At 40.1% G+C, this 27,719-nt stretch overlaps 2 protein-coding genes across 2 annotated transcripts; one reads left to right on the forward strand and one right to left on the reverse strand.

Moving 5' to 3' along the window:
- Nucleotides 1-7,935: 7,935 nt before the first annotated feature.
- LOC146481604 (uncharacterized) lies at nucleotides 7,936-9,548 on the reverse strand. The gene is made up of 7 exons (XM_085108227.1): nucleotides 9,447-9,548; nucleotides 9,167-9,240; nucleotides 8,916-9,025; nucleotides 8,719-8,814; nucleotides 8,429-8,521; nucleotides 8,181-8,278; nucleotides 7,936-8,076 (listed from the first exon to the last, which is right to left on the reverse strand). The coding sequence occupies exons 1-7, from the start codon at nucleotides 9,546-9,548 to the stop codon at nucleotides 7,936-7,938; spliced, it is 714 nt and encodes a 237-aa protein (XP_084964353.1).
- Nucleotides 9,549-11,363: 1,815 nt separating this feature from the next.
- On the forward strand, nucleotides 11,364-11,882 carry LOC146481605 (putative serine/threonine-protein kinase DDB_G0278665). The gene has a single exon (XM_085108228.1). The coding sequence runs from the start codon at nucleotides 11,364-11,366 to the stop codon at nucleotides 11,880-11,882; it is 519 nt and encodes a 172-aa protein (XP_084964354.1).
- The last annotated feature ends 15,837 nt before the right edge of the window (nucleotides 11,883-27,719 follow it).

A 27,719-nucleotide genomic window follows, 5' to 3' on the forward strand; every position in this document is an offset into this window, starting at 1 on the left:
CCAAAAAGATAGTACCGCATTCAGTCGTCGGACATCAACTAGGGATAAACATCGATCTAGAGCTATGCAGATGACACTAATCTGTCTTCGAATTCAGCGTCTTTCTCAGCTGATATCTCAGAACTATCTGAACTCTATAACAACAGTAACGAATCTGACAAATTACCGATAATTACAGTTATGTCTTAATTCAAGATCTCAGATCTTAAAGGATCTTGTCCAGCTTGTTGGTTGATGCGCCTTCAACATAAAGTACCTACTCGGAGTGGACTTGGCTAGAGTTTTGCAGTGGGACTAGGAATTGATACTCAACGTTCTTTCAAAATGATCAGTGATCATCAGGATCATGCTAATGCAGATAGAATCAGTAGAGTGTAAAAAAAAAAAAAAAAAAAAAAAAAATCAGTGGAGTATGCCAGCGAAAAGGGATGTTAATTTGGAGGCATGTCTCAGATGTCTGCCAAAGAATGTTTCACTTTAACAGTTATAGTCGCGTTATAGTCAGTTATCAGGAATTATAACACTATAACTCAGATAACTTACTATAACGCGATGCTCATTCCATTTTTCATAAATTCATCAGCAAGTGTTTTCACTGTGCAGTGACTGTGTTTTTTTGGGTACCTACAGGTTCTAAGGAATCAGGAATGATTTTGATGTCTGTCCAGGATCCACAGGATTTTAAAACTGCATAATAAAGCAGGGGGAGTGTTCAGGGTGTTACTTAATCAGATGTAAATGCAGAGTCTACAACGGAGTCTGCGGAGTCTAGACAGTCTACAGCCTGTAGAGCGCCTTCCGTCAAGTGTTCTGTGCCTTAGTTCAATGTTAACTCAACAAAATAGAATGCCATTTCACAGAGCCAAACTCAACATTGTATATAAGAATTCAAGAAATAATAAAGATACTATGCTGAATAGGTTCTCAGGACTTAATTTCTTAATGCCACGCTACAACAGGAAATAAGTCAGATAAGGGAGGAAGGAACACTTTACCAGTAGAATATAAAACGCAAAAAACAAGCAACTGTTCACAGTTAGATCTTTTAGTTCTAAACGCTCTGCGTCGTAAATCTCTTAAAGAGCAATAACTGTTTTATACTTAATGTTCTTGTTTTAAGAGAGTCTTTTTTGTGTCTTCATGTCTCCCTGAGTATCCGGTAAACGTTAGGAGAATTTTAATATAACAATAGAGTTGATGTTCGCGGGCGTAAATATGTTTTTGGCCCGACTCAGGCTCATTTTAGCCCGAGCCGCAGGCGAGGGCTAAAATGAGTTCTGAGAAGGGCCAAAAACATATTTACGCCCAAGAACATCAACTCTATTACTATTATAATAATTTCAGAGGGCATTCAGAAAAGAAATCAAAGACAGGCGTTTATTTTAGATTTGTTTCATTGTTCAAAACTATTCATTGTCGCATAAGCTTTAAACTTCAACAGAACACCGCAAAATTTGTCGAGAGAATATTGCTTCTAAGTTTTCAAAGGGAAAATAACAGAATTTTGTGAGCAGCGAAGACATGGTCACTTGCAAGTGTTAAAATTAATTGTGCAAGTGCTAAACTGAGCAGGTTTCGCTCGACGAAGACAAGCTGTTTACCTTCACCTCGCCGCCGGTCATGGAGCTACTACAGGCATTATTTCCACCATCGTACACCAGTTTCTGTAAGTCCTTTTCTCTAGCTAGCTGAAACTACTGGGAATTTGCTTCTTCGTTAGGTTTTTCAGCCATTTTGTAGCTCAAAACAATTTTTTTGCAGATGGCAGCGCTTCCAGTCAAACAAGCAAGAAAACGGCGCGAACAGTTGAATGGTTTCCAGTTCTGATTGGCTGGCTACGTTATGTTCTTGTTTCTCATTGGCTTAGAGCATCGGGCTAAAATATATTTTAGCCCGCTGAATTTTCCATTTTAGCCCGCAAAATACGCGGCAATGCCCGATGAAATTATTATAATAAGTCTTTTATACTAGTAGGATTTTTTTGAAACGATTCGAATTGACCTTGCTTTTATGTATCATTTTATTTTAATACTGAGCTTTAACTGTTCTGTACCCTACTTAAATAAATAGAAATAAAAAAGTTATTCTTATGATAAGTCACACCCGGGTTAGCTGTTTCGGGATGTTTTACACATGTCGGTCACTGGTGTTTATTTGTCATTCCGAGCCGTAGAAACCCTTTCTTGGCGCGTTCACTGTTTTACAGTGTTGCCGGCCGAAGGCCGGTAATTGAAAAGAGAGTAAAGGCAGGCAAGAAACCGCCAGCGAACGCTATGGGTCGTTACTTCAAACCGGAATTGTCGCAAAATTTGAAAAATTCTTGCGGTTTTTCAACGGCATCCGATTAGATACATATTTCGCCATGTTGTGGCCGAGTTTGGGCTTCATTCGACAAATTTCCTCTGAGAAAAGCGGAGCTGAAGTCCTCCAGGTCGGTTTCAAACTATGATCTGTAGCAAAGACATGGACAAAAGGAATTCTAAGCATGCAGTCTATTTTAAATCAGTCAATCAACGCTTCGCGACAGGCAGGGTTGGGTATTTGAAGCGCAACAGGAAATCTCCAAAACAATTGTCCTGTTCAACTCCGATATAGTGTGACACGAGGTTTTTTGGAGTGCTTCTTCGGCTCCGTCATACTGATGTTAGTCACTGCTTAGTGAAATCGGAAATTCTTGATTTTGACAGACAACACGCAACCACTGTTTTTATGCTCTAAAAACCTTGTCTATTCCGTATATTGCGTATAATTCGTATAGTTGCGAATTCAAAATGCTAAATTTATTTCCTGCGATTCTTCAACGGGATAGTGGGCCATTCCATTTAATATCCACACCCCCCCTATGGATGAGATTTTCTGAGGGGGCTCCCAGTGAAGGTGAATTTCTGAGGGGTCATCATTGGCCGTCGGTCTTCATCGGCTGTCATCGGCCATCGGTCTTCATCGCTGTGCTCTGTGCTGTACCTGAAAATAGCAAAGGGACTGGGAATGATGAGTAAAAAAATTGCAAATCACGTGCGTTGAAATCGGTGGGTGCCTACGCAACAATAGACATCCCAAAAAGGATACATGTATTTAAATGTTTGTTTCATTTAGAGGCGTTTATTTTGTTTTTGTTGTATTTTTTTTTTTTGCTAAATCGCAATGTGAAGTAGTCGTTAGGCTTTATTTTAAAAGGTCCAATTACTCACAACAACAGCTTCAATAAAACAACAGTTTCAAAGGAGTAAGGAGTCTATCTTTTTGTCGAGGGTCGAGGGTTCGATGTCGAGGGTATCGTCAAGGGTAACTTTTTTTTTTAATGTGTTGTTGCTGTTGAATTAAAATATTACGTGAACATTCGAATTCGTTGAAAGCAAAGAACCTTTTCCGTCGCACTAGTAGTTACTAGTAGGAGTCAATTGTCGTTGCTTTGACACATTGAGAACTACCAGAAAACATAACTCTTCGTCGTCCGATCATAAGATCGTTTTCCTCCTTTTCCAGTTTCAGGAGGATGGGAGAGATAAAGAAAATAAAGTGCTTGGGGGTAAGGGTAACTCCGAGGGTGAGAGTAAGAATGAGGGTGAGGGTAAGGGTATGGGTGAGGGTAAGTGCTCGGAGAATAACAAGCCTCTGACTGTACTTGCCTGGGTAGATGGGTAGACTGTAATTGACTCGCCTGTAAAAAGTTCCCGTAAAAACGTTGAAATGGCAAAGGATTATAAGCTTGTGAATTGCTCGCCTGAATAGGGTTTTCGTAAGAACGTTGAAATGGCGAAGAGTAGTAGCAGCCCCGTCCGTTCACAACGAAGCCCGAAAGTCAGAGAAAATTTCTGCGATTGTTACAAAGATCTTCAAACTGATCGTGTTTCACATTGATCACGTTTCCCTGACAAGCGCTGACAGTTACCGCCGTGATTCCTATTATTTAGCTCGAGTTTTCCAAAATCTACCTACCCCACCCAAGCACTACGGCGTCCCTGATGTATTTTGCGATTTTCAAAGTTTTTTCCAACTTGAAAACTTGGGGTCGCAGTTGGCAATGTGCCCCGATAATAGATTCCTAACGCAAGGTAAACAAATTCTTCAAAACATTTGCCAAGTGCTACCCATGTCTTTGGCTAATATTTCAGTCACGTCTGCCTCTTCTCTACCTTATATGCATTCAGTGGGGTAGTTTGAATATGGATATTTCACCGATTCTTATTTTGCTATCTTGTACGCGTTGGAATTGTCGTGCTTTAAAGTAGAAACGCGCCATGAAATTTTAATGCAAGTCATCGCCAATCACCGGAAATCGTGACCTACAATAGGTACGTAGGTGCGCAGAATGATAATTTAGATGGTTGATGCTATGGCCAAGTTGCCCCGCAAATATATACTCCTTCAATTATCAACTTTCTGCATCTCAAAAAGTATATCACTGCAGAAAACTGAAACGGCTATCTCTCAAACGGGGAACGGGGAATGGAGGAATGGGGAACGGGGAATCTCTAAAATAGGGAATCTCTAAAAGGTGGAATCTCTAAACGGGGGAATCTCTAAAAGGGGGAATCTCTAAAATGGGGAATTTCTAAAAGGGGGAATCTTTAAATTGGAAATCTCAAAAAGGGGGAATCTCTAAAAGACATGTCTTACCTTAAACGCGGGGGGTGCCTATAAAAGGAGTTCTTCCTAAGGAAGATTTTGATTAATGGACAATTAACCCGCAAACATGGCGGACGACATTTCTCCCGCGTGTCGCGAGAACAAATTGGGATTACTCGATATATTGCACTTTGCCATTGGTCAAAATAAAGAATACGTATATAAAAGCTGTTTTTATTGGTCATTGATTGACTATTGCACAACTAAAGTGCGAGGTTTTCGTGCGTCCGCCAAGAAGAACTTCTCGATCCTCTTTCAACGCGTTCCATAACCGGTGTCCATAAACGTGTTTATATTTCGAATAGATATTCCACGATTATCTTCCCCCTACTAAAAATGATTCGTTTTCAAGTAAGTATACTTCGTGTATATCGTTTTTCAAACTCTTCCGTCGCTGTACATGAAATGGTGGAACTTCTAATGTCAGGTTACCATCGAAGTGCCCGAAAGCGAAGCGAGGCGAGTAGAAGCAGTTATTTCGGCGCGACTTCCTCAAGACTGGAGTTACGTGGGCCATAGACGCGTTAGCAGTCGTTCGCATTCTGCAGGTGAGCCTTCGGAAGAAAATAATAAATATTTCATTATAAATGCAAATTTATAGCAACTTTTATTTGCTGTGCAGTATGCTGTAATGCTCACTGACTGTTTTGTTGTGGAAGACAATCGACATTTGTTACGGATTTTATTCTGCTTCATTGCTTATTTTGAAATGTAATTTTCGCCTATTTACAGTGCAACATTTATTACACAAATATCATATACCTCAGTGTTTTATGCAAACGTTGATGAGGAAATTAAATTGTGTACCTATAAGTAAGCTTAATATATACTACACACATTGGGAAATGAAAGGAAATTCCAGAATATTAATTACATATATCTCAGTTTTTGTACAGAAATATAGTATAGCATTCTTTCATCTTCTTATCATTGAAACATTATAAATAATAATGATGTGTGTTTTTGTGCCAACTTGTAATAGTTCTGTGTTAGGTTTATTGACAATAATTTGTGCCTAGCTAGCATTTTTGTAGTATGCACTTTCAGTCCTTTCTCCAACACGTTCCAAATGTGGCAAACAATATTGATTTTATGAATATACAACTTTATGCTTTCTAAACATGGTTTTGATAGTTATTTCTTATTGTCTTGCATTTCAGGAGCTGTACCAAGGCAAACAGCATCTGTGCCTTCATCTGCCCAGCCTGTCGGAGAAGCATCCTTAGCTGCTCCTGTTGCGACACCTCACGATCAGGGGGGCAGCAAGGGGATGCTTGGGCTGACAGTGTCCTGGGTGGACTTGAGGAATATCCACCCTGTCCCCATTGTTTGATGGGGTCTTGTATTACTATAAGTGAAGTAACAAAAATTCAAGGTTCCTGCGCTCCAGACTATACAAACCATTCTAAGCGCCACAAAAATTACAGACGATTTTGGAGAAGCCTAAACGATAGGGGGTTGTGGCAGCATGAACTATACATTCACCGGAAGACCTCAGCTGGCTTCAGTGAGGTCGAGCTACGGGAGCTCATGCCTCAGTGTGTCCTTGATGACACGAGGAAGCGGTACCCCAACCCAGCTGGTGTGCCATATATGGGGCACAAATGCTCATAAGTCTGTGTAATATAACATATTTGGTAGTTGTGATATAAGCTTCTAGCTCTACACAACTGGTATGGAGCAGTTTTTACACTTTCTTTCAGGGTGGTAGCTTATGATAGCTTCAATTCTATTCTTAAATTGTATGATATCCCAGGGCTCATATCAAAGCATATAATATTCAGCTAATTTATTTTTTTTAAGACTAGTTTATGTAAATGCAATAATAAATGCAATATTTCTTATTACTTATCCCATTTTAATTTTATGCTGATAAATGTGTCATTTGGTGGTGCTTGGAATGGTCTGTATTTCTATCAGTTTGAGTACTGAAACTAGGTGCCTGACTTATCAATATGGCAAAGAAAATATAGCTACATTTCATTATTTTCATACATTCAGTCCTGGAACCGGTGTTTCGTGTAATAGTTTTAGTGTCTTGTTTCAAAACAACAAAGAAATATTGACATTAGAAAGAGGCCAACAAAACTATCTGGAGAATTTATTATTCATATTTTTTAGCACAGATATAGCTGTCAGTTGAGACAGAGTGACTGCATCACTCCCTTTCATTGGCATGCAAATAAATTCACTCTGTATGACTAATTATAGAAATCCCAGGGGAAACTCCAGATTTCAACTGACGGGGATGATCGAAGGTTTTAATGGGGTTTGAAATTTTTGTTTCCAGGATATTTTTGGGTAGGAAAATTTGGCAAGTATTCTTTTGTGTGGCTTGATTTAAGAAGGGATTTTTCCTGTATTAAAAACAATGTGAAGATTTGTGGTAGTGCCTGGATATTTCAGCTGCGTAGTTCTGTCCTTTCTGGTAATTTATAAGGTTTGGAAATTGGGCATGGAAGTTTTTGAGGGTTAATTTTTGGTTGAGGGATTTGTTTAGGTTTTGTTGGAAGCCCTAGGTACCTTTTTGGGTTTGGATTTTTTGTCCCCATTCAATCATCCCTGTCACTTAAAATGAGGAGTGCACCCAACCCCCACCCCCCCCCCCCCCCTCCTTTGGTTATTCGCTTCATTCCACATTTTTCTATGCCCTCAGTAGTTTGCCTGGAAGAAGCGAACCCAGATAACTTCTCGGAATTTGAAAGTCTTCGGCAAAAGATTCTTGTGGCCTGTTCTTCGGTTTGGACGTCGTACATCCTGGATGAGGCTGACAGATGTCATCTTGCAGTTGACATTTTCATTCTGCAATGACATAAGATTCTCATATTGTTTAGGTAATGCTAATCTGACTGGGCTGTATTGGGTAGAATGTGGGGCATGGTGATGAGGGTGGCTGGCCAAACAGGACACCTTAAGCCTTGATCATAGCCTTCAAAATAGGTCTGCCAAAACAGGGTGATACCAGTTTTGCTCTAATTCATACTTACCCAGTCAAGTACTGCCAAATGAATACGCATGTTGAATGTCCGGTCAGCAAAGTGAATCCTCTTCGGGTAATAAATGAGAATAACATTGTTGAAGGATTCCACCCAGTAGGTGTCATGACACTGGAAATTGAAAAATATAGACTCAGTCGTTGAGCTGGTATAGCATTAATTGGCTTTAATTTGGTTTGATATAAAGATGGTTGTCAATGTTGAAATTACATATCATTTTTTTTACTCATTTAATTACATATACTAGTCAAATCTTACCAGCCAACCAATGCATGAAGTGACAAATACTTAGCTTACCAGAGAGTAGTCCTCAGCAAGCTTGTACACCTTGCGAGTCCAAAATGAATTTCCTCAGAGCAGATATTGCGCCTGGGTTATTGAGCCTAACTTTGCTGGAGTGGTATCCAGGTTTCTTACATTTTGATTCACTGTCACAGCTGTTGCGATTGCCCTATAATAAAGAAAGCTCATCACTAGAACAGGTCTAAATTCCAACGTTTATACTTCCAACAGAAACCAACCATTCAAAGCATCTTTTATGCAGCCTTTTGATACCTGATAATGATCAATTATTGTTAACCGTCTCCTCCTCAAATCATCTGGACTGGTGCAGTTTTTCATCGAATAGTAAAAGTGTCGTTTCACACTGGCCTCTGTAACGAATTGAAATCACATAGTTTTTGAGAAAATTTCATTATGAAACTTTACCAACGACATTCGATGGCTAAAGAGTATTGTACTTCTGTTATTACAGAAGTGGCATTTTGAAACTATGGAAACTAAATGTTTTGAGAAAGACATACGCTTGTCTGACAGTTCTGTAAACCACTTTTGGCCCTCCCATTTTTGTGCCCCGCTGCTAATTTCCTTCATAGCTTTTGCCACTCCTTTTGTTCCTGGAAATAAACAGAACGTAGGTTAATATAAAGTGCATACTCAAGTAATGTCATTTACTTGTGGACTACTGCTGTGCAGATTGCATAAACATGAAAAAATGACATTATTTATGTTATTTATTACATAATAATGTTAGATTAATAACTGATATTAACATTGATGATAACATTAATAGTGGTATAAAGTGCCTATTTACCATGCCAAGTGTCAAAGGAATTCTGGATGTTTTGTTGCAAGAGCCAGTTCTTTATTTTAGGTACAAAGTCATGGGCAACTTCAACTACAGCAAGCCCTAAAAGAGAAATATTTGGCATAGTGGATGTTACAAAATAATGGTATGCAGCATAGAATTCCACTAGTGATAACATTTGCATGTAGGATACCCCTCAGTACCTTTTGCTTGAACAGCAGGGATAATTTTCTGCATGGCTTCAAACTCATGTGTTTGGGGACTGCGAAATTCTACCTTTGTGACAGTCTGAACAGCCACAACATGCTGAGTTCTGTTTAAAAGAGAATCAATCTGTATGAAGTATATCCAACTCCTCCAGTTACTCTTGAAGTAGAAATGCTTGAAGGTGGTTTCAATGCTGCTATGCCATATCTCATGGGCACAAATATATTATTATATGGTGCATACTTACTCATAAGAAATCATTGCTACTGTTGAATGATAGGCATTGGCTGTCGAGTCATGTCGGCAATCAGTTATGACAGTCTGTTAAAAACAAGGATAACGAAATAGATTGTATAGTATATCCAGTATTATCCAAGTGTGTCGTATCTGTGAGTGACAAGAATAACTAATTGAGGTAATTAATTCTTGTATTTTTTTTTCTGTAATTGTTGCTCTTGTTGTTGTTGATGTCTCTTTTTGTAACTGGGAGGGCCATTCAATCCTGTAATTTAGTTATTGGATCTTACCGCTCCTTGTCTTTCCACATATGAGGTGGAGTCCTTTACATCACCAACGCTGTCTGTCATGGATGCCTCTGCAGACATATTCACTGCCTCCATGTAGCCCATGGTGCCATACACTATGAAACATGATTTGTGATATCAATTATTGTTATCTTCGGGCTGAATTGGGGCTTGCGTGGCTTTTCTTTCCTGCGTTCATTACACAGCCGTTGCTGCTCGATTTTTGATTTCTTTGCGCAAGGTTCGCCGAGACCCAACATGTTTTCGTCTAGTTTGTTTACCTTCAAAGCCCTCCAAATTATTCGAACTTTGCGACATCTATATAGCCAATCCAATGGTTTCTTTTATTTCTTTGTTTCATACTAACCAATCATAAGTAGTGAAAGAACTAGCTAGGCTTGAAAGTGAGCAAAAAACCTAGGGAAGAGCAGAGACGATCGCAACGATTTCGCGCTCGATCCGCCAAATTCCATTCAAGCGTTCAGGTAAAATACGACCCTTCTTGAGCGTATTGATGAACAATAAGGCAAGAAATTACGATCCTTTTCAAGTTTATTTTCTGTTTCTGAGGGTTATGTTTGTATTTTACAACAACAGAGCAAATTTAGTTCTTCCCCCTTCAACCACCGAACGGCCGCCATGTTTGAACTTTTAATATAAATTTAATTGGACCGGGGGGACCCTATTTATAGGGAACCCCCGCGTTTGACACGTTCTTGCAGTCATTTCCCGCCATTTGGTACTACTTTGAGAGAATTTGTCTTTTTTGATATAACAAAGCAGTGGCTATTAAACCTTATATTCTCATTACTAGTTAATTATGCCATGAAACGTAACCAGCCAGACACAATGAAAACATTTAGCATTTGGGTGGTTTCCGGCCTACGTCAGACATGTCCCGATCCCAGACATGCCTCTGGTACCTGGGTGATAACATCATTGATAAGGTGATTTTTCCTTGACCGGTGAAACCTTTTTTTTTTCTTGAAAAACATTGATGACGTTTGCTGCAACCTTCGAAAAGGCATAAAAGGAAATTGGTTAGTTTTACACATAAGAAAGGGTTATTTTGTTAGACATCATTGTAAGGCCATTAAGGCTGATGGATCAATCGTAACACAAACAACGCGAATTTCACAATTTGCATTTTTGAACTGATCACTAGATAAGCTTTTTGCAGGGGCATGTGGTAAAACATGGACTGGAGTGGAGTGGACTGGATTTGTAAAACATGGACTGGATTGGTAAAAGGTGGATTGATAAAACAATAAATGAAACAATAAACTTTATTTTGTTTGCAGATCCTTTTCTTTCTCTTTTTATCTTGATTATCCATACAGTGATCCGATCAAACAATGTCAATGGTATACATTTCAAATAATTCATTCTTTACTTTTACTATTAATTCACTTTAACATTAACTGTAACGAAATCATAATAAGCAATAATTCCCTAGTTTTCTTTATATTGTATCAGAACGTAAATGCAGCATTTCCGCATTAGTTCAACGACAACAACAACAAAAATAGAAACGCTGTTAACACTGTTGAATCAACAAAAGTTTTACAATAATGTCCAAACGTTCGGCCTAGTAACGAAACAACAGAACTGAGACTGGGAGATGTTGTTTATTTATTACCATTTTATAACATTTGAATTTATCAGCTTTTTCCATGGAATGGTTTCGAATTTATTTTTTGATGGCGTGACAGTGAAAACCACTGATACATGCATCCATAAATAGTACGGCTGGAATGAATGTTTTGACCTTTGACCAATTTAATTTTGCATAATTTAAATTTTGACGCGAAAGCTTCACGGCGCGCTCGTGATCGAGATGGCGGCTTTCAAGCTTCCATCTCTTTCTATTAAAAAGCGAAGACGGCAGTTTTCTTTGCCAGAGTTTAGATGGAATACAATATGCATAAAGGAAGAGATAGGGAGTGGCAGATTGGATCTGTTTATTTGGCGAAATGCACCGACGATGAGCATTGTGTTGTCATCAAGAAACTCAAAGGGGGAGCGGGAGATGCTAAACGACGTTTCGAAAAAGAAGCTGCTATATTGCATAGCGTGAAAGGCCACCGAAACATCTCCTGTTTTTTAAAGTTTTGCCAGGAGCCCCACGCAATCATGATGGAGCATTCGTGCTTCGACTTCGGTCCCCTTGGCGTTGAGAAAAAAGTGTCCACGCTAGAGGACTTCGTCCATTTTGTCGACGATGAGTTCGACTTTTCTTCATTCGCCGACGTGTTACTGGTTTGTGCTAGAGATGCAGTGACTGGACTTGCCTTTCTTCATAGCAACGGTATTGCCCACCGAGATTTGACGCCTGGGAATACTCTCGTCTGCAACCAGCACTACGATAAGAATGATATCGCAACATCATATGGTAAATGCCCAATAGTGTGCAAACTCGCAGACTTTGGCCTCAGCTGATCACTAGACATCCAGACCGGCTCGTTTCTGGAAACAAGAACGGAATCTACCTGTCCTGGTACCCCTGTTTACATGGCACCAGAGATTCAGCTCGACGAATTGAAGTTCGAAAGTCAAGAAGATCTTCAGAAGGCTGACACCTGGTCTTTAGGTCTTCTCATGTACTCGCTTGTGAACCCCAATCTCACCTACCCGTACAGGGGTAAATTTGAAGAAGCTGGAGAACCGTTCACGCAAAACGCCATGAAAGATCTATTGAGACGAAAGCAGTTACCTAGACATGACAGCAAATACGCGGACCTCCGTAAACATGAATGGCGGCAGCTTGAAGATGTTTTTAAATCATGTGCACGATTTGACCCAAAGTCTAGACCCACCGCAGCCGACGCCTCTCCGCCTGCTTGACAAAAGCCAGCCCTCTCATGGTTGTGTTGCTTCTCAACACGCAGACCAAGAGACACCAACTAATGGTAAGATTTGTATTGGACGAGAAAGCGGCTAAACCCAGTGTTAAATTAACGTAGAAACCTTGAAGACTACTATTTATTTTTTAATATTTTAGAGAATGTTTTTTGCAATTTCATCTTGAAAACATTTTTTTTCAGTGTCGTAGTTTTACATAAACCCATACAAAGCAATAGCCAATAGCATTACCACATTCACATTCGATTTAACTTTAAAGTTTTTACACTTTTATCTCGCAATTTTTACACCCGCCCCACCCTCCATTTGTAAATTGTTTATTTATCGGCAATTTTTTTTGAATAATTGATTTCTTATGCTTGTGAATAACGCGAACATTAAAAAAACATCCAACTTTGTGGTCACAGATACAATCTTAGTTTTTCTCAAAGCGAATGTAGTTGATTCACACTTAGGTGATCAACTAGGGAAAGTGTCGTGAACAGTCACGCGTATCTGTTACATAATCTAAGTGGTACGCTTTCGTTTTGTTTATATAGAACGTACATGGCTGGCATGACAGGAACTTGATTCACAACTTGATTTACTGAAGGGTAAATAATAATTAATAACAAGAACCTCACAGAGGTTAAAGTCGCGCGGTGGTTAAAGTTTAATTCAGTGAAAAATACTGTTCTTTGCGCCCAAAAAAGTTTGTGTGGTTTCCCGGCATAACAATCACAGCATGATATGCTTATTTCGTCATGTTAAACTTTCGCTAATGATTTGCTGAGACTTGCAAATAAATATTTTATTTGACAGTGTAAGAAACTTAAAAAATATTCATTCCTTCCACGCTATTAAGAGAGAAACGAATTCGAAAAATTATATGCATAAACGTTATTTCCTGTTTTGCTAAAAGAATGGTTTATACATTGGTAGCAAAAGGTAACCATGCAGTCACGCTTGTAATCTGATAAATAACAGAGGAGAATTTCGTGGTGATGTAATAATCTTCATTTAAAAATAACTCGAATGTCTAAACATGTCACTATTTCACAATATGAATGGTGCTTTCTCCAAACCGAGCGCTTGGAGAACACGAAAAATAAGCATTTCACACTAAAGAGTGAGTAGAGTACTCATAAACTGGCGAGTAAAAATCGACCAGTGTGAATTAATACGTGAGAAAAACATTGCATGTTTGTTTCAGCACCCTAATTAAATTAATAAGGAGATGTTTCACACGAAAGTGTACTAGCGATAAATAAATTTTATTCCTGCAAAAATTTGATTTAAGTTTAACTTTTCTACATAGCTAGGAGAAAGTTTTTTTTGTTACACTAAACCTTCAAGTTCAAGCGTTCTGCGTTTGTTAAGTAGACAAAATCCTACCACAAATTTACAGATGGCTTAGCATAAGCTTATTGCACCTCTTCTGCTTATGTTCTTTTATCGGCGATGGAATAAAGCAGGAGCCCTACGGCGCGCCTAGGAGTTAGCCGAGTGTTTTAGTATATACCACACAAGTTGAATAAATAGCTGCCCCTAAAATTATAGTTTTGAAATCCTTTTCAAAGGCAAATTGACCCGCTGTGCGCGGCCATGCCAAGAAAAGCGCGGGAAAAGTCACATGACAATGTCGGCATTCGCCAAAACTGAATTGCAATGTGTTTGCTCTGTTAAACGAAATTTTGGCGATTACGAACTCGAACTTGTGGTTTCGTTCTTTGGTTTTGGACGAATCAATAACTGATAACTGGCCACCTAATTTAGAGTTGCTGCGTAATAGGCGCTCGTACATGTAGTAAGTCATATGTATCGCTTCTCCCTTTATTCAGAAATGAAATACGTATTTCCTGCCCCACCCCCACTTCTCGTAAGGTAGTTGTTCAAAGATTTTTTTTGAAATGTTGTCGGTACAGAGAGACGAAAGTCTATCTTCAACGAAAAAATCTATCGTTGCAATAAACAGTAAAGGTAAACCTTTTTTTCCAGATATACATCAAGAAATAGAGGGGGAACCACAACCTATTGCTGATAGAAACAAGAAGAAACCGTCACCAAAGGTAGGTGTGACAATTTTTTGACAAAAACGTTTGTGACATCGAAGCAGAAGTCGATTTCTGATTACTTGAGCCAATAATCCCTTATAGTTGATTTGCCTTATTTTGTTTTTACACTTCAATCTAGGGGGATGAAAAAAGACCAACTGAAAACATAGCACGCGACCAGGATGAACAGCTTCGTGAAAACAGTTCGCAAAGTAAGATCTTTTGTAGCAATAAGCCTTCTAGCTTGTGTCACAGACGTAATTTTACCCCGGGGTAAGTTTACGACTCCGAAGCAGTCTACAAGCCACCATGCCTATTTCAACTATTTTATTGTTAGATCCCCGCCCCCCGTTCCTACTTGAAAAACGCACTGTTTTCTTTGTAGTTCCCTTACCTGAGAATGACACGAGCTTTCTGACTGTTATGAGGGCAGGATAATTTTGGCTTTCGAATTTGCATAATTATAATAATAATAATAATAATAGGAATAACAATAATAATAATATTATCGTATTAGAATTTTTAATGTATTGTAAATAGACCTTATTCCAAAATGGCTTCCATTTTAATATTCTTTTCTTTGCATTCAAATTAGCTCTTCTTGCCTCGTTTAAGATAAAATATTCTTTTGATATTTGAGCTTAAGAACGAGGTAAGAAGGGCTAATTTGAATACCAACAAAAGAATATTAAAATGATAGCCATTTTGGAATAAGGCTTACAGTCTTCACAGTTTTTATTCAAAATAAAGTTTGATTAATTCTGATATGTATTATTATTATTATTATTATTATTATATAATTATATATTGTTTTTATAATAATAATAATAATAATAATAATAATAATAATAATAATAATAATAATAATAATAATAATAATAATAATTATTATTATTATCAATTGACGTTTTCCCTAAGCTAAATTCCAATCTGATAATTTTTTATTACTCCGGCTTTTCCTTTAGAAAGAGTTGCTGAATTGGGTAATAATGACAGTAGCAAGGAGTTACCCCTTGGCGTTATCACAGAACTCAGATGTTATGATGGCGATCAAAGGTTGCCGGTGTACAAGTGGGGTTTGATGAAAGGAATTTCTACCGATGAAGCGGCCAACGTTATACTTCAGCCATGTTTCGACCGTACACTTATAGCCACAGGTATCCCAAGAAACGTTTCCAAAATACTGTCTTTGTAGTAGACACCTCCAAACACTTGCATGCTGCCGATGTCCGGTGCGATGATCTGGGGGCGTGGCAATGTAGGGGCTCACCCAAGTTCCATTACTCTATTGACGAAAATGGTAAATGTTGCAGACACGAGCACCCCGACGATTGCCCAGCCGGTCACGTATTGTACACAGTACAACGACAGTATTTCAGTAACAAAAGCCTACCTTCCTTACGCAAGTCCTTTATAAGTGCTCGTCAAGCATCGTCAACCTTACCCCAACATTTGGTCGTTGTACAATACATTTTTGGAGATGGAGAGCAAGAGGTGGAGGTCAAAAGCCACGGAAACAGCAAAAGGAAAGGTGCGCGAGCGTTCAAGCGTAAGATGCAGAGCACCAAAGAGAGTGTGGGCGAGAAGTTAAAAGAACTACCTCCCCCCCACGTCAAGTAGCGCACGCTATTGTAGACGAGAAGGGAGGAATTATGAAGGTTGAGTCGTCTGGAGATTTTACCAGGAATAGAGCGCAGGTTTACAACCTTAACAAAGAGGTAAAGCGTCGGAAGGTTGATCCACCAATGACCACTGGTGATCCTCTGTTGCAAATATTGGCGAAAGCAAAAGAAGAACAACAGGGTCGGAAAGAAGACATACTGATCAGAGAAATACCTTTGTTTCCAGAGCCAATCATCTTTCTCGCTACGGAGCAGCAGCTGATTGACATCGAACGCTTTTGCACTAACCCTGAGGAGTTTTGCATTCTGGGAGTGGACTGCACATTTCAGATTGCTGATTACTATTATACATTCACCACCTACCGCAACTTGATGCTGACTACGGAGAAGGGACACCATCCAGTATGCATAGGCCCGGGAATTCTACATAAACAGAAGCTGCTAACTTCATACAAGACATTGCCCCTTCTTATGACAAAATATCGTAGAGAAACGAGCGATGTTCTTGTCTTTGGTACGGATGGCGAGGAGAACTTGTACAATGCAATGGCAGAAGTTTTTGTCCATGCCAAACACCTCCATTGTGACATTCATTTGAAGGACAATGTTAAGGAAAAGCTAAATGAACTGGGCATTGGAGGAATCGCAGCGTCAGAGATCTTTTTCAACATTTTTGGAAAGGGCATGGGTAATGTAGCGGAGGGCGGACTCATGGATTGTAATTCAACTGAAGAGTTTGACGTGGCTCTCGACAATGCCATGAAGAATTGGAAAAGCTTGCACGATAATGGAGCGAAATTCTGCGGCTATTTTGTGAAGGAAAAGGCAATCTGCAATTGCTACACAGCTGACATTCGTTCCATGTGTGGACTGGGTTTCCCACCAAAAGTTTACACTCAGAACGCCAGTGAATGTATGAACCGCCTCGTTAAAGCAGAGGATGACTCAAAATATGGAAGGAAGGCAATCGGGCTTCCACTTGCAATAGAACGCATTAGGACTGAAATAAGGCGACAGCACGAGGAACAATTTTTGGCTGTTATTAATCGTGGAGAATACCAGTTAGCTGTCGAGCTTTCTCACCTTTGTGTGGATGAAAAGGACTTTTTCCGGATGAGCGATCCTCAGAAGAATTCTCTAAAAAAGAAATTCTTTTCCGCGTCGATGTCAGACGCTAGAAGTGATCTAACAACACAGAAAGAGAAAAATGGAGACACTCAATGCACTTTGTCTGTAACTCCTGAAAGAGCTCAGATAATTGAGATTCCCTTTCCTGTACTGCGAGGAATGTTTGAGAAAGCGGCGACGATGGTGAAGGATAAATCGGCGGTGTGAAGAATTCCAGACCAAGAGAATTACGTCACAGTGCGTTTTATGGTCCACAGCAAGACGACAAGAAATCCCCGACAAGTTCAAGTCAATGTGAAATCTGGGAAGGCGCAATGCGACAAAGATTGTGTAAATTGGGCTAGCTACAGCATGTGTTCACATACTTTGGCAGCAGCCGAGACAGCTGACTCTCTGAAGGAGTTCCTTCATTGGTTTAAAGGGAGGAAGCGCTCGCCAAAACTTTCGGCAATTTCCAACCTGAATATGCCGAAGAACTCCGGCCAAAAAGGTGGTACGCGGCAAAGGAAAGGTACCAGCAACAAATCTTCAATGGAAGGAAGACCAAACGTTTGTAGTCGGGTTCTGCAGCCTAGCAACAACGCAGTGGCTCATGTGCCAACAAGCCATGTAGTTCCAGACCATTCCCCAGCCTGGCAGAGTCATCCAATCCATGTTCAGATGCAGCCTAGCATTAATCTTGGTATTGCAGAGAATTCTCCATTCGCCTACAACTACCCATTTGAAAGAAATGTGATGGTATATTTCCAGCCTTGGTTAACTCGAAAACCCCGCTAACTCGAACTAAATTTCGTTTCCCTTGATAAAAATTTACCCCGATAACTTGAATTTCTGGTTCCTATAACTCGCCATGGCACGGCGCTTTCAGAGCATCAGATCCGGACATTAATTTGGGAACCGCCGATCTCGATAACTTATTAAATTTCAAGTTAATATCCCAGTTAATACTTCACTGGCGGTGTTCGCATGCCTTTGGCCTTATCCCTGTGGTCTATAAATAAGCTGCATGGTTCTTAGTGTTGAAAGAAATGTATGCGCAATGAGCATTTTTAGAATATTCAGGTAACACATCAGTCACGTAGCTGTAAAGGCGGCTGTCAAATGTAAAGCGCTACTTTATTTTTGACCTTTACGTCTCCTTCACAGGAGTTATGGGGGGCGTCGCATGTTACGAAATAAAGGAAGTTTCTTTCACGATTTCGCGTCTTTGGAAGTTTTCCTTTTGTAGTCATTACTACTTATGATTAGTTAAACCTTTAATAAAGTGATTTAGCTAACGTTGTTTCAGAGAGATTTTCGCTGAACACTGTGATTAGTGCTTTTAATATTTCGGTATTCTTCGCTGTCGCGGCCATGTCAGACGAACATACTAAGCACTTAATGGAACTCTGTCGTATCTGCGGGGAAAAACTAAGTAAATCTAAAAGTTCCAAAGCTGAAACCAGCTATCTTTGTTCCTCGAATGTCCAATTTATGCAAGATAATTTTGGTATAAGCGTGGAAAAGGACGTCAGCGATGTTCATCCTCCTCGCTTTTGTAAGAAGTGCCATCTCTCGCCTTCTCGCGGCCTCGTGTTTTGGGAACCACATCAAGAGGAAGAATGCAAAACTTGCAATCTTGCAACTGTGGTAAAAACGGGAGGGAGACCTTCAAAACCCAAACGAGGACGAGGAAAATCATCAACGACGGTAGAGAAAAGACAAGCGGAGAGCGAAGTTGTTGACTTCTGCAAATTGGTGGACAGCTTGGTGGAAAATGTGCCCTCGAATCGAGTGGAAGCTTTCGGTAAAAAGTTTACCTTTGCCAGAGAGGTTCCAAGAGAATACTTATGCCCGGTTTGTTTGGATATTTTAGACCAACCTGTAGAAACTGACTGCCAGCATTACTTTTGCTCTGACTGCACCAAGGGAGTGGCAATAACCTCTTCTTGTTTGACCTGCCCCTTATGTAAAGCAGACTCGTTAAGTTCCATAAGAGTTCTCACTCGTATGGTACTAAATTTTAAAAAAGATCTCCAGGTAACTTGCAAGACGTGTGGCGAAAACGCGAGATATGAGGACTGTGGTGATCATGAATGCGCAACTGATAACCCCAAACCCAGAGCACCTACAGCAGGTGTTGTACAAGCTGAACCTGTCCCCGAGATTCTTCCCGCGAAAACTGTACAGGAGTTGGAGGAAGAAATACCAGAGGGGAAACTCACTCCCGAGGCAGAACGACTTGGAACTTTGTTTGTGAAAGCAAAGTTAGGGTCCTCCACTGACGGGAAAACTGTAACTGTGAAAACTGGTGGAAAGGTAAGACTATGCATGAAAACTTTTTACACAATCAATAGTAGTGTTTTCCCAAGACTCAAAATCTTGTACAAGTCCTCAAACGTGTTTATTTATTCTTTATAGTCATTTGAATTGAAACATATGCCTCGTGCTCACAAGAAATCCTCGGACGTAACAGGGCGCCACCTTCTCAGAAGAACTAGACACCTTGAGAATGTTGGTGCGTCCATAAGCCAAAGCCAGATGGATGTCCATGTCATCCACAGCTTGCGACTAAAAGAAAAGCAGGCTCGTGAGGCTATCCTCCATGAAGCACTGGGGAAAGAGCTGGTTCTTGAGCTTCCCGAGGGCCAGACTCTAGCTATGAAGGCAGACTTAAGTATGTCATGGCATGGACTAAACAAACTCCGTCGGTAAGTTGGTGTCAGTTTAACCCAACAACGCCGAATTTACAATTCACGTTATGTATATTATCTTTCGTATTTATGTTTAGATGGTTCAAACAATGGGGTATCAAAATGGACAGTGAAAAAAACAGCGAGTACAGAAGTCTACTCAGCTACAGGAGGAGGACCTTCAAGAGGAGATGCTACCATTGGAACACACTGAGAAGAGGGGCGACAAAGTGGTAACAGTGATAAAACCAACACCTGCAGCCTATGTGGTGGACCTGAAAGGAAAAGTGGTCTCCTACATCGACAAATGTGACAAGTGAGAACTGCCAAACTCATGGCTTTTTCTTTCGGTATCTTGTTTTCCTTTAGTTGGATATTTCATTTTTTCTCTTTTTTGTTTTGGTTTATTTCCTTTGATAGAGCTAAGATTCTGACATGGCATGCAGGTTGCATACCACACAACATGGTGTACGTAAAACTTGGTGGAGATCATGGGCAGGGCTCTATGAAAATGGAGTTCCAAATTGCCAATGTTCCTGAACCAAACTCGCCCCAGAACACAGTTGTGTTTTCAATTTTTGAGGGTAAAGATACAAGGAGCAATCTTGCTACCACCCTTCAAGGGTACAGGGAACAAATTAAAGATCTTCACAGTTCAACCTGGAGGTAGGTTATTTCTTTTTGTATCGGGCAAATAATGTTTCATTTTTATTACATTTTTCTACTGTCAACATGTTATTGTTTGGTGTCATTCCTGCAGGGAGAAGGCATTTGTCTGTTTTCTTTATGGTGACTACGAGTTTCTAGGTAAAGTCATGGGAATTTCTGGAGCATCCGGTAAGTGCTTCAACATTAGCTATGCATAAAACATTACAGGGACATTTGATAAAGTATATAACACTTAAAACTAAATGTTGGTCACATGCTTTGTTCCAGGTCGACATCCTTGCCTTTGGTGCACCATACTGGCCAGCGAGATGCTATTGGATAAGGATAAGAGATCACCTTATTTCCTGCGTTCCCTTGAGCATCTAACCCAACAATTTGCAGAGTTCCAGGAAAGGAGGCAGGGTGACATTAAAAAAGCTAAAAACTTTTTAACTATTGTTATTCAGAGTCCCATGTTGGACATCCAGCTTGACCAGGTACTAACAATGAATAATTTCATCAAAACAATGTTGTAACACTAGCTAATCTCCATACAACACTGGCAAGATGGAAAACAAATCTTATTTTCTGTTATCATTTTATTTTTCAGATTTGCACACCAGGACTTTACATAAGCCTGGGCTTATTCCTCAAGTTCTATGAACTTCCTCTTGATGACTGTGCTGAGCTTGACGAGAAGATCATCTTCAAAATGACAGAGGACACCTCAGCACTTGGGGATTCCGAGCTAGAAACACTGGTTAAGAACCTCCGTTAAGCAAGACAACACAAGGCTGCAGCAGCAGTTTATCTTGAAGAAGCTCAGCAGGCTGAGGAATATGCCTGCTACGCGGCCAACTGGGGGGTGCAAGCTGACCAGACCCACTGCAATCCTGTTGTACAGCAACTGCTTCAACATGCACATACACTAAAGCAGAAAGCTGATCAAGAAGTGAGCTAACCATGAGTACAGTTTACTGTTATATACCCTGGATCACACTCCCATGCATCCACTTGCCCATTACCTTGAGAAAGCATATACTGACAATATTCAAAATTATTCAACACTTTCTGTTTGTACTGTAGGATAAAGCTGCCTCACAGCTCAAGGCCGAAAACAAGTTCTCGCGACAAATTGGGAAAATACATCAAGCACTGGACGATTTCTTTCAAACAATTAATGTCAAGCGCCAGGCATATCACAGCCATAGTTTTGTTGGCAATCATATCAGCATATGCCTTCAGGTATTCTAGTGTTTGTAAATGACTTCAATAATATAAAGCTGTTTTAACTTCACATACATGTCATAAAAACGACTTGAATGACAAATAATTTGGACACTATTAAGTGGTTGATTAAATAACAACTGTATAAATATTTTGTTGATTCTTTTAGCCGGAGAACATCACGAGAATGTGTGCAACAATAACAAAGGTCACCAACGAGTTCTGTCCATCTTTGGCCAGTGAGGCAGTCAAAGTTCAAGACAAGTTCTAAACACTATTGACATTGTTTTCCACCTGCCATTTTAAGTACAACGGCAGTAGGCCTGTGGATGATGCAGCTATCGACATACTGAGTAATTACTATTGCTTAAAAATGATTGCATTGAAAACTTCTATAATTCAGAGTTTCATTTTAATTCACATGTAGCATGAAAACACACTCATTACCTTTAAAAAATTCTCCATTTCAGGTAACGACATAAAACAACTGATGGCATTTTTCCGAAGAGAATTTGGTGCAGCCACTTTCTCTTCAAAGATGCACATGCTAGAAGAGCATGTAGTGCCATTTTTGAGGAAATGGAAGTTCCCTCTTGGCTTCTTCGGCGAACAAGGCAGAGAATCCATACACCACGAGTTTGTTGGGCTTTCTACGCAATTCATTCATGTCAAACCAGATGCTTCGCGATTGAAAAAGATGCTCGAAGAGCACTACATAAAAACAAACCCTGTAAATAGAGAGATCATCCCTGAGAAGAAACAGCGGAATTTAAAACGCACACAACAACATCCAGAGCCATAATTTATTGTCATTCATTGTTAACTTTTGAACGCTTTAGCTTAGATATAGGACTTGCAATTATGTAGTCACACAGATTTCGTTCAATTCAAACTGCAAATCTGTTATTTTTACATGTAAAAACAACAACAGTGAATACAGCGTTTAATGGCAATACGCCATCGCTAGATTGTAAATGTGTGTACAAATGGGCCTAAATAAACATATGAACACGTTCTAGCTGAGTATTTCTGGATTTTTTTTTAGCTGAAGAAGGCCATTTTCACAAAACATCTTTAATTCCGTACACGCGATTTTAAAAATGGCGTCGTTGCTAGGCTGTGAATGGTTTCAGAACGAAAATTATTAGCAAAGACAGCGAAAATCTCTCCAAAAGCTTACCTTCAATTTGAACTAATCTAACATCGTAGTTTCACTTTTTGACGGCCAATTCATCGAGAAAACTTCAGATTTTCTTTGCCAAGCGTCCCAAAATGAACATCCAGTTAACCAACAATGGAATAGCAACGAAAATTCCTCGATGAAGAAATCATTTTTACTGAAACAAACGCGCTAAAACCTTCACGAAATCATAACTTCGGACCTTCGCCATCATTTTGCAAGTATTTCCTGTCCCCAAGGGATTAACAGAAGCGTATTTTATTGGCTAGAAAACAATGAGGTTTGTGACCAGCGAGAACAACGCGAACGGTTGCTAGGTGGCTCTCAGAACCATGGGAAATTCCGTTGACCGGCATACGCGCGGGCTCACGTTGACCTAATGTCCGCTCCGAAAGCGCCGTGATGGATGCCCTTTGAGATATCCCATTAGTTTTTCTTATCAAGTCAGTGTCAAGTGATCGAATTCTTGGCACTTAAAACAAAGACTGGCCAACGCAAAAAGGAACACAAATTTAGTGTAATGAATAAACTAAGTTACATTCACAGTATTGCATCGTCGTAAAATAATGCATAATCGTTACAGTTGTTACAAAATGTGTTAGTTTCTCGTGAAATAAGTTTAATTTGGCTCTATTGTATACCGAAGTGCCGAAAATCAATAAACTATTAATTAATAACCTATAACATTGAATATTTTAATGGACCCCGATAACTCGAAACCCCACTAACTGAAACTGTAGCCTTCATGCTTTCTCGTGCTAGGAGATGTAGTTTCTCTCATACTTGGGTCATGGCTTTGGCCGTCTGTCTGTCTTATGTTTGGGGACATTTCTCTCCCACCTGCGTCATGGCTATGGCCTTCTACTTCCTGTCTTGTGTTCGGTGACATTTCTCTTGAACCTGTATCATCACTGTAGCCTTCATGCTTTCTTGTGCTAGGAGATGTAGTTTCTCTCATACTTGGGTCATGGCTTTGGCCTTCTGTCTGTCTTATGTTTGGGGACGTTTCTCTCGCATCTGCTTCATGGCTATGGCCTTCTACCTCCTTTCTTGTGTTCGGTGACATTTCTCTTGAACCTGCATCATCACTGTAGCCTTCATGCTTTCTCGTGCCAGGAGATGTAGTTTCTCTCATACTTGGGTCATGGCTTTGGCCGTCTGTCTGTCTTATGTTTGGGGACGTTTCTCTTCCACCTGCGTCCTGGCTATGGCCTTCTACTTCCTGTCTTGTGTTCGGTGACATTTCTCTTGAACCTGTATCATCACTGTAGCCTTCATGCTTTCTTGTGCTAGGAGATGTAGTTTCTCTCATACTTGGGTCATGGCTTTGGCCTTCTGTCTGTCTTACGTTTGGGGACGTTTCTCTCGCATCTGCTTCATGGCTATGGCCTTCTACTTCCTGTCTTGTGTTCGATGACATTTCTCTTGAACCTGCATCATCACTGTAGCCTTCATGCTTTCTCGTGCTAGGAGATGTAGTTTCTCTCATACTTGGGTCATGGCTTTGGCCTTCTGTCTGTCTTACGTTTGGGGACGTTTCTCTTGCACCTGCTTTATGGCTATGGCCTTCTACTTCCTGTCTTGTGTTCGGTGACATTTCTCTTGAACCTGCATCATCACTGTAGCCTTCATTATGTCTCGTGCTAGGAGATGTAGGTTCTCTCGTACTTGGGCCTTCTGTCTGTCTTATGTTTGGGGACGTTTCTCTCCCATCTGCTTCATGGCTATGGCCTTCTTCTTCCTGTCTTATGTTCAGTGACATTTATCTTGAACTTGCATCACCACTGTAGCCTTCATTCTTTTTTGTGCTAGGAGATGTGGTTTCTCTCATACTTGGTTCATGGCTATGGCCTTCTGTCTGTCTTAAGTTTGGGGACGTTTCTCTCACACCTGCTTCATGACTTCGGCCTTGTACTTTATGTCTTGTGTCTGGTGACATTTCTCTTGAACCTGCATCATCACTGTGGCCTTCATTGCTGCTTCTGCTAGGTGATTTTTCGCTCATTCTTGGGTCACGACTATGGCCTTCTGTCTGTCTTATGTTTGGCAATGTTTCTTTTGCAAATGCTTCCTGGCTACAGCCTTCTTTCTGTGTTATGCTTGGTGTAATTCCTATTGAATCTGCTTCATGACTATGGCCATCATTCTGTCTTGTGATTGGTGATGTCTCCCACAATTTTGCTCCATCATTGTGACCTTCATTCTCGTTTAAGGGTCTACAAGTATCCATGTTCAGAGGCCACTCATTTCTCTCACTTCCTTCATAAGTAGTTAAGTCTCGGATGGTTTTTTTCCCCTTTTTTTAACTTCACACCTTGAAAGTCTCTATGCACATTAAGAACATGTCTGCCAAGAATTTCAAAAACAAAGCAACTCAGTGCTTCTTTGTTTGCAACCCTGTTAAAATAATGGCAGGCATTGAGAAAAACAGATTTTTTTGTGACGCTCTTGGAAGGTGACCACTTGTAGGTTCTTCTAAACCAGTTCTCTACATCTGGACTAGAAGGAAGGTCCTGGCCATGGCCTGTCGAAGAGCAAATTAACATACAGTCAAATTCAAATATCAAATAGTGTTGGACACTGCAACCATACCAAAAGCCCATTAAAAGAATGCTTTATTTAACAAGGAATACCAAGAGGCAACAATGAGCTGTGGGTACTTTTAGAGCAGAATACAGAATTTGTGTTCCTCCCTTACATGGTAATATATCAGTGATCTCGTTCATCGAATTTTTGGAACTTTCGCAAATGATAGGAGCATCGCACTTTACGTTTTACGACTTTGAGACCTCTGGCAACTTGAGGAAGGTTTTAAATTATTACGTAGACAAAGGATTGCCACAGGTTCTTCCCTGGAAATTACCCCCCTATATCAGACAAGAAGATGTTCATTATAATGGGCAACTTTTTGCTATAGAGGACTGTTTGTTCTGAAGAATGAATGACTTCAAATTTTTGGCTTTCAACGACTTAGATGAATCCATTGTGCCACTTCAGCATGAAAACATGATTTCTTTACTTCATAGTATTCATAGAGAAGAACATTGTGGTCATTGCTTTAAAAGTGCAAAATTTCCCCTATCCAGAGGTGAAGTTGAATCTTCGTGGCCAGTAACTCAAAACATTTTTACTTCCAAACAAAAAGCAGATGAGACTCGCCCAAAATGCGTGGTTGATCCAAAAAGAGTTTTTGAGCAAGGACTGCATTACATTAAAGTGCCCATAACGGAATTTTTTTTATTTTCTCATCTGAATCTTTACATCATGCATAGAATGGCTGCGAAAAAATTTTTCGATTTGCATGAAACGCGAATTTTTTATGAATTTTTCAAATCTTTAAAATCTTATTTTATTGCGGTCCACCCGCCCCGCTGATGAGAATGCCGATGGGCTCACAATAGGGCCACGCGACATAGTCTGTGACGTACATTCAGGAACTCTTGAGTCAATGCACTCACTTGACCTTCAGTAAAGTACATTCACGGCAGAAAGAAAATCGTGAGATTCACCGGTAGGAAAGGAAAAATTCGCTCCAAACAAGTACGCTCCTTGGCAGACAACTTATCTGACACGGAAAGTGAGCAAACCGCTGAAGAAAGCAGCTAGGACGAATTTGAAAGCGTCAAAGTCGAGGCGATAGATAGCCTCCACGAAACAAATAATAGGTGTGAAGATGATGATACACTCGAACCGTACGCGGACAAACCGATAGCAGACGAAGAATGGCTAAAAAGATATAGCTAGGAACAAGAGGAGAAGCGTCGACTCAAGGAAGATTTAACGAAACGCTTGGAGAATAGAGTGCGTGTTAGTGGATGGTAAAGTTCTCACCTTGCATTTTGCATACGCGCTATTCATTATCATCTGTCAAGACTATGGCCAAGTACTCATATACATTCGAACGAATTATTTTCCACGTAGATATACTTGTGGTAACTGTAGACGTGATCTGCTAGCAAATATCAGCGAGTGCTACTGCTGCAAGGAACTCGAAGGCAATTGGGAAGCGCTGACTAGCGACATTGTTCTCGCGGAACTACAGGAAGGACACGTGTTGAACTGATAACAATAGCTTGTCTCGTTCTCTGAAATTTCGGCCGTAAATCTAATTGTAGGATGGAAGTTGTTAGCTTGTTCAATGAACAGGTTAACTTCCTTTTTGTCACTGTCCCACAGTGAGAAAATGCCATCAATAAAACGTTTCCATTCTATTGGTTTTGTTTTGCTTTGACTTATCACTTTTGTTTCTATTTTGAACCCCCGTTGTGGTGGTTAGGTTTTCAGAGATAACACTGTTATACTTTTCAACATTTTTATTATTTGCAGAATTCTGCAACACATGTGTGTACAATATTTGTTTGAGCTCGTTGAATTCTTGCTGCAGTTTATCTACTTCATCTACATTGTGGTTTACAATGTTTTCTGTGTTCGCCGAGTGCGACTGTTCTCGCATCGATCTATTTACATCAGTGGTAGCATTTGTACTAGTAATTTTTGAGAGCTTGGTCTCAACGAAACTTCGCGGATCTCACGATCTTTGAGAATATATACCAAAACAATTACGCCATATTTTATAAAACTTGCCACTGAGTTAACATTGAGGTCAAACTATAAACATCAGAAGGTTACAACGCTTGGAATGTCACAAGCGGGTGTGAATATTCAGTATCGATAGCTTACCATTCGCTTTTCCCTGCTCCTTTTCGAAGGTGGCTCTTGGTCTTCGTCTTTCTTTCGCTTAGCATGTTTTGAAGGATAAACACAAATGCCGTGGTCATCCTACTTCAGTTCACGTTTTAAGTTTAAACCTGAATTCATCAGCCTTGTGTAATCCTCGTCTTTGAAGTGCATCGAACACAAGGACGAGGTCTTTCCAGGCGCGCTTTCTCATCTTCCTCCGCTCC

Source organism: Pavona decussata, unplaced genomic scaffold (genome assembly GCF_977016875.1).
Source record: "Pavona decussata unplaced genomic scaffold, jaPavDecu1.1 SCAFFOLD_49, whole genome shotgun sequence".
Lineage (NCBI taxonomy): Eukaryota > Metazoa > Cnidaria > Anthozoa > Scleractinia > Agariciidae > Pavona > Pavona decussata.

What these genes read in the sequence shown, in the direction of transcription:
- LOC146481604 (XM_085108227.1), bottom strand. Translation starts at nt 9,548, where the DNA reads ATGGGCTACATGGAGGCAGTGAATATGTCTGCAGAGGCATCCATGACA. An exon ending in TTCCTTTGACACTTGGCATG is followed by an intron (nt 8,522 to 8,718) that starts GTAAATAGGCAC and finishes GTTTATTTCCAG; the next exon opens with GAACAAAAGGAGTGGCAAAA. An exon ending in TACAGAACTGTCAGACAAGC is followed by an intron (nt 8,279 to 8,428) that starts GTATGTCTTTCT and finishes AATTCGTTACAG; the next exon opens with AGGCCAGTGTGAAACGACAC.
- LOC146481605 (XM_085108228.1), top strand. Translation starts at nt 11,364, where the DNA reads ATGCATAAAGGAAGAGATAGGGAGTGGCAGATTGGATCTGTTTATTTG.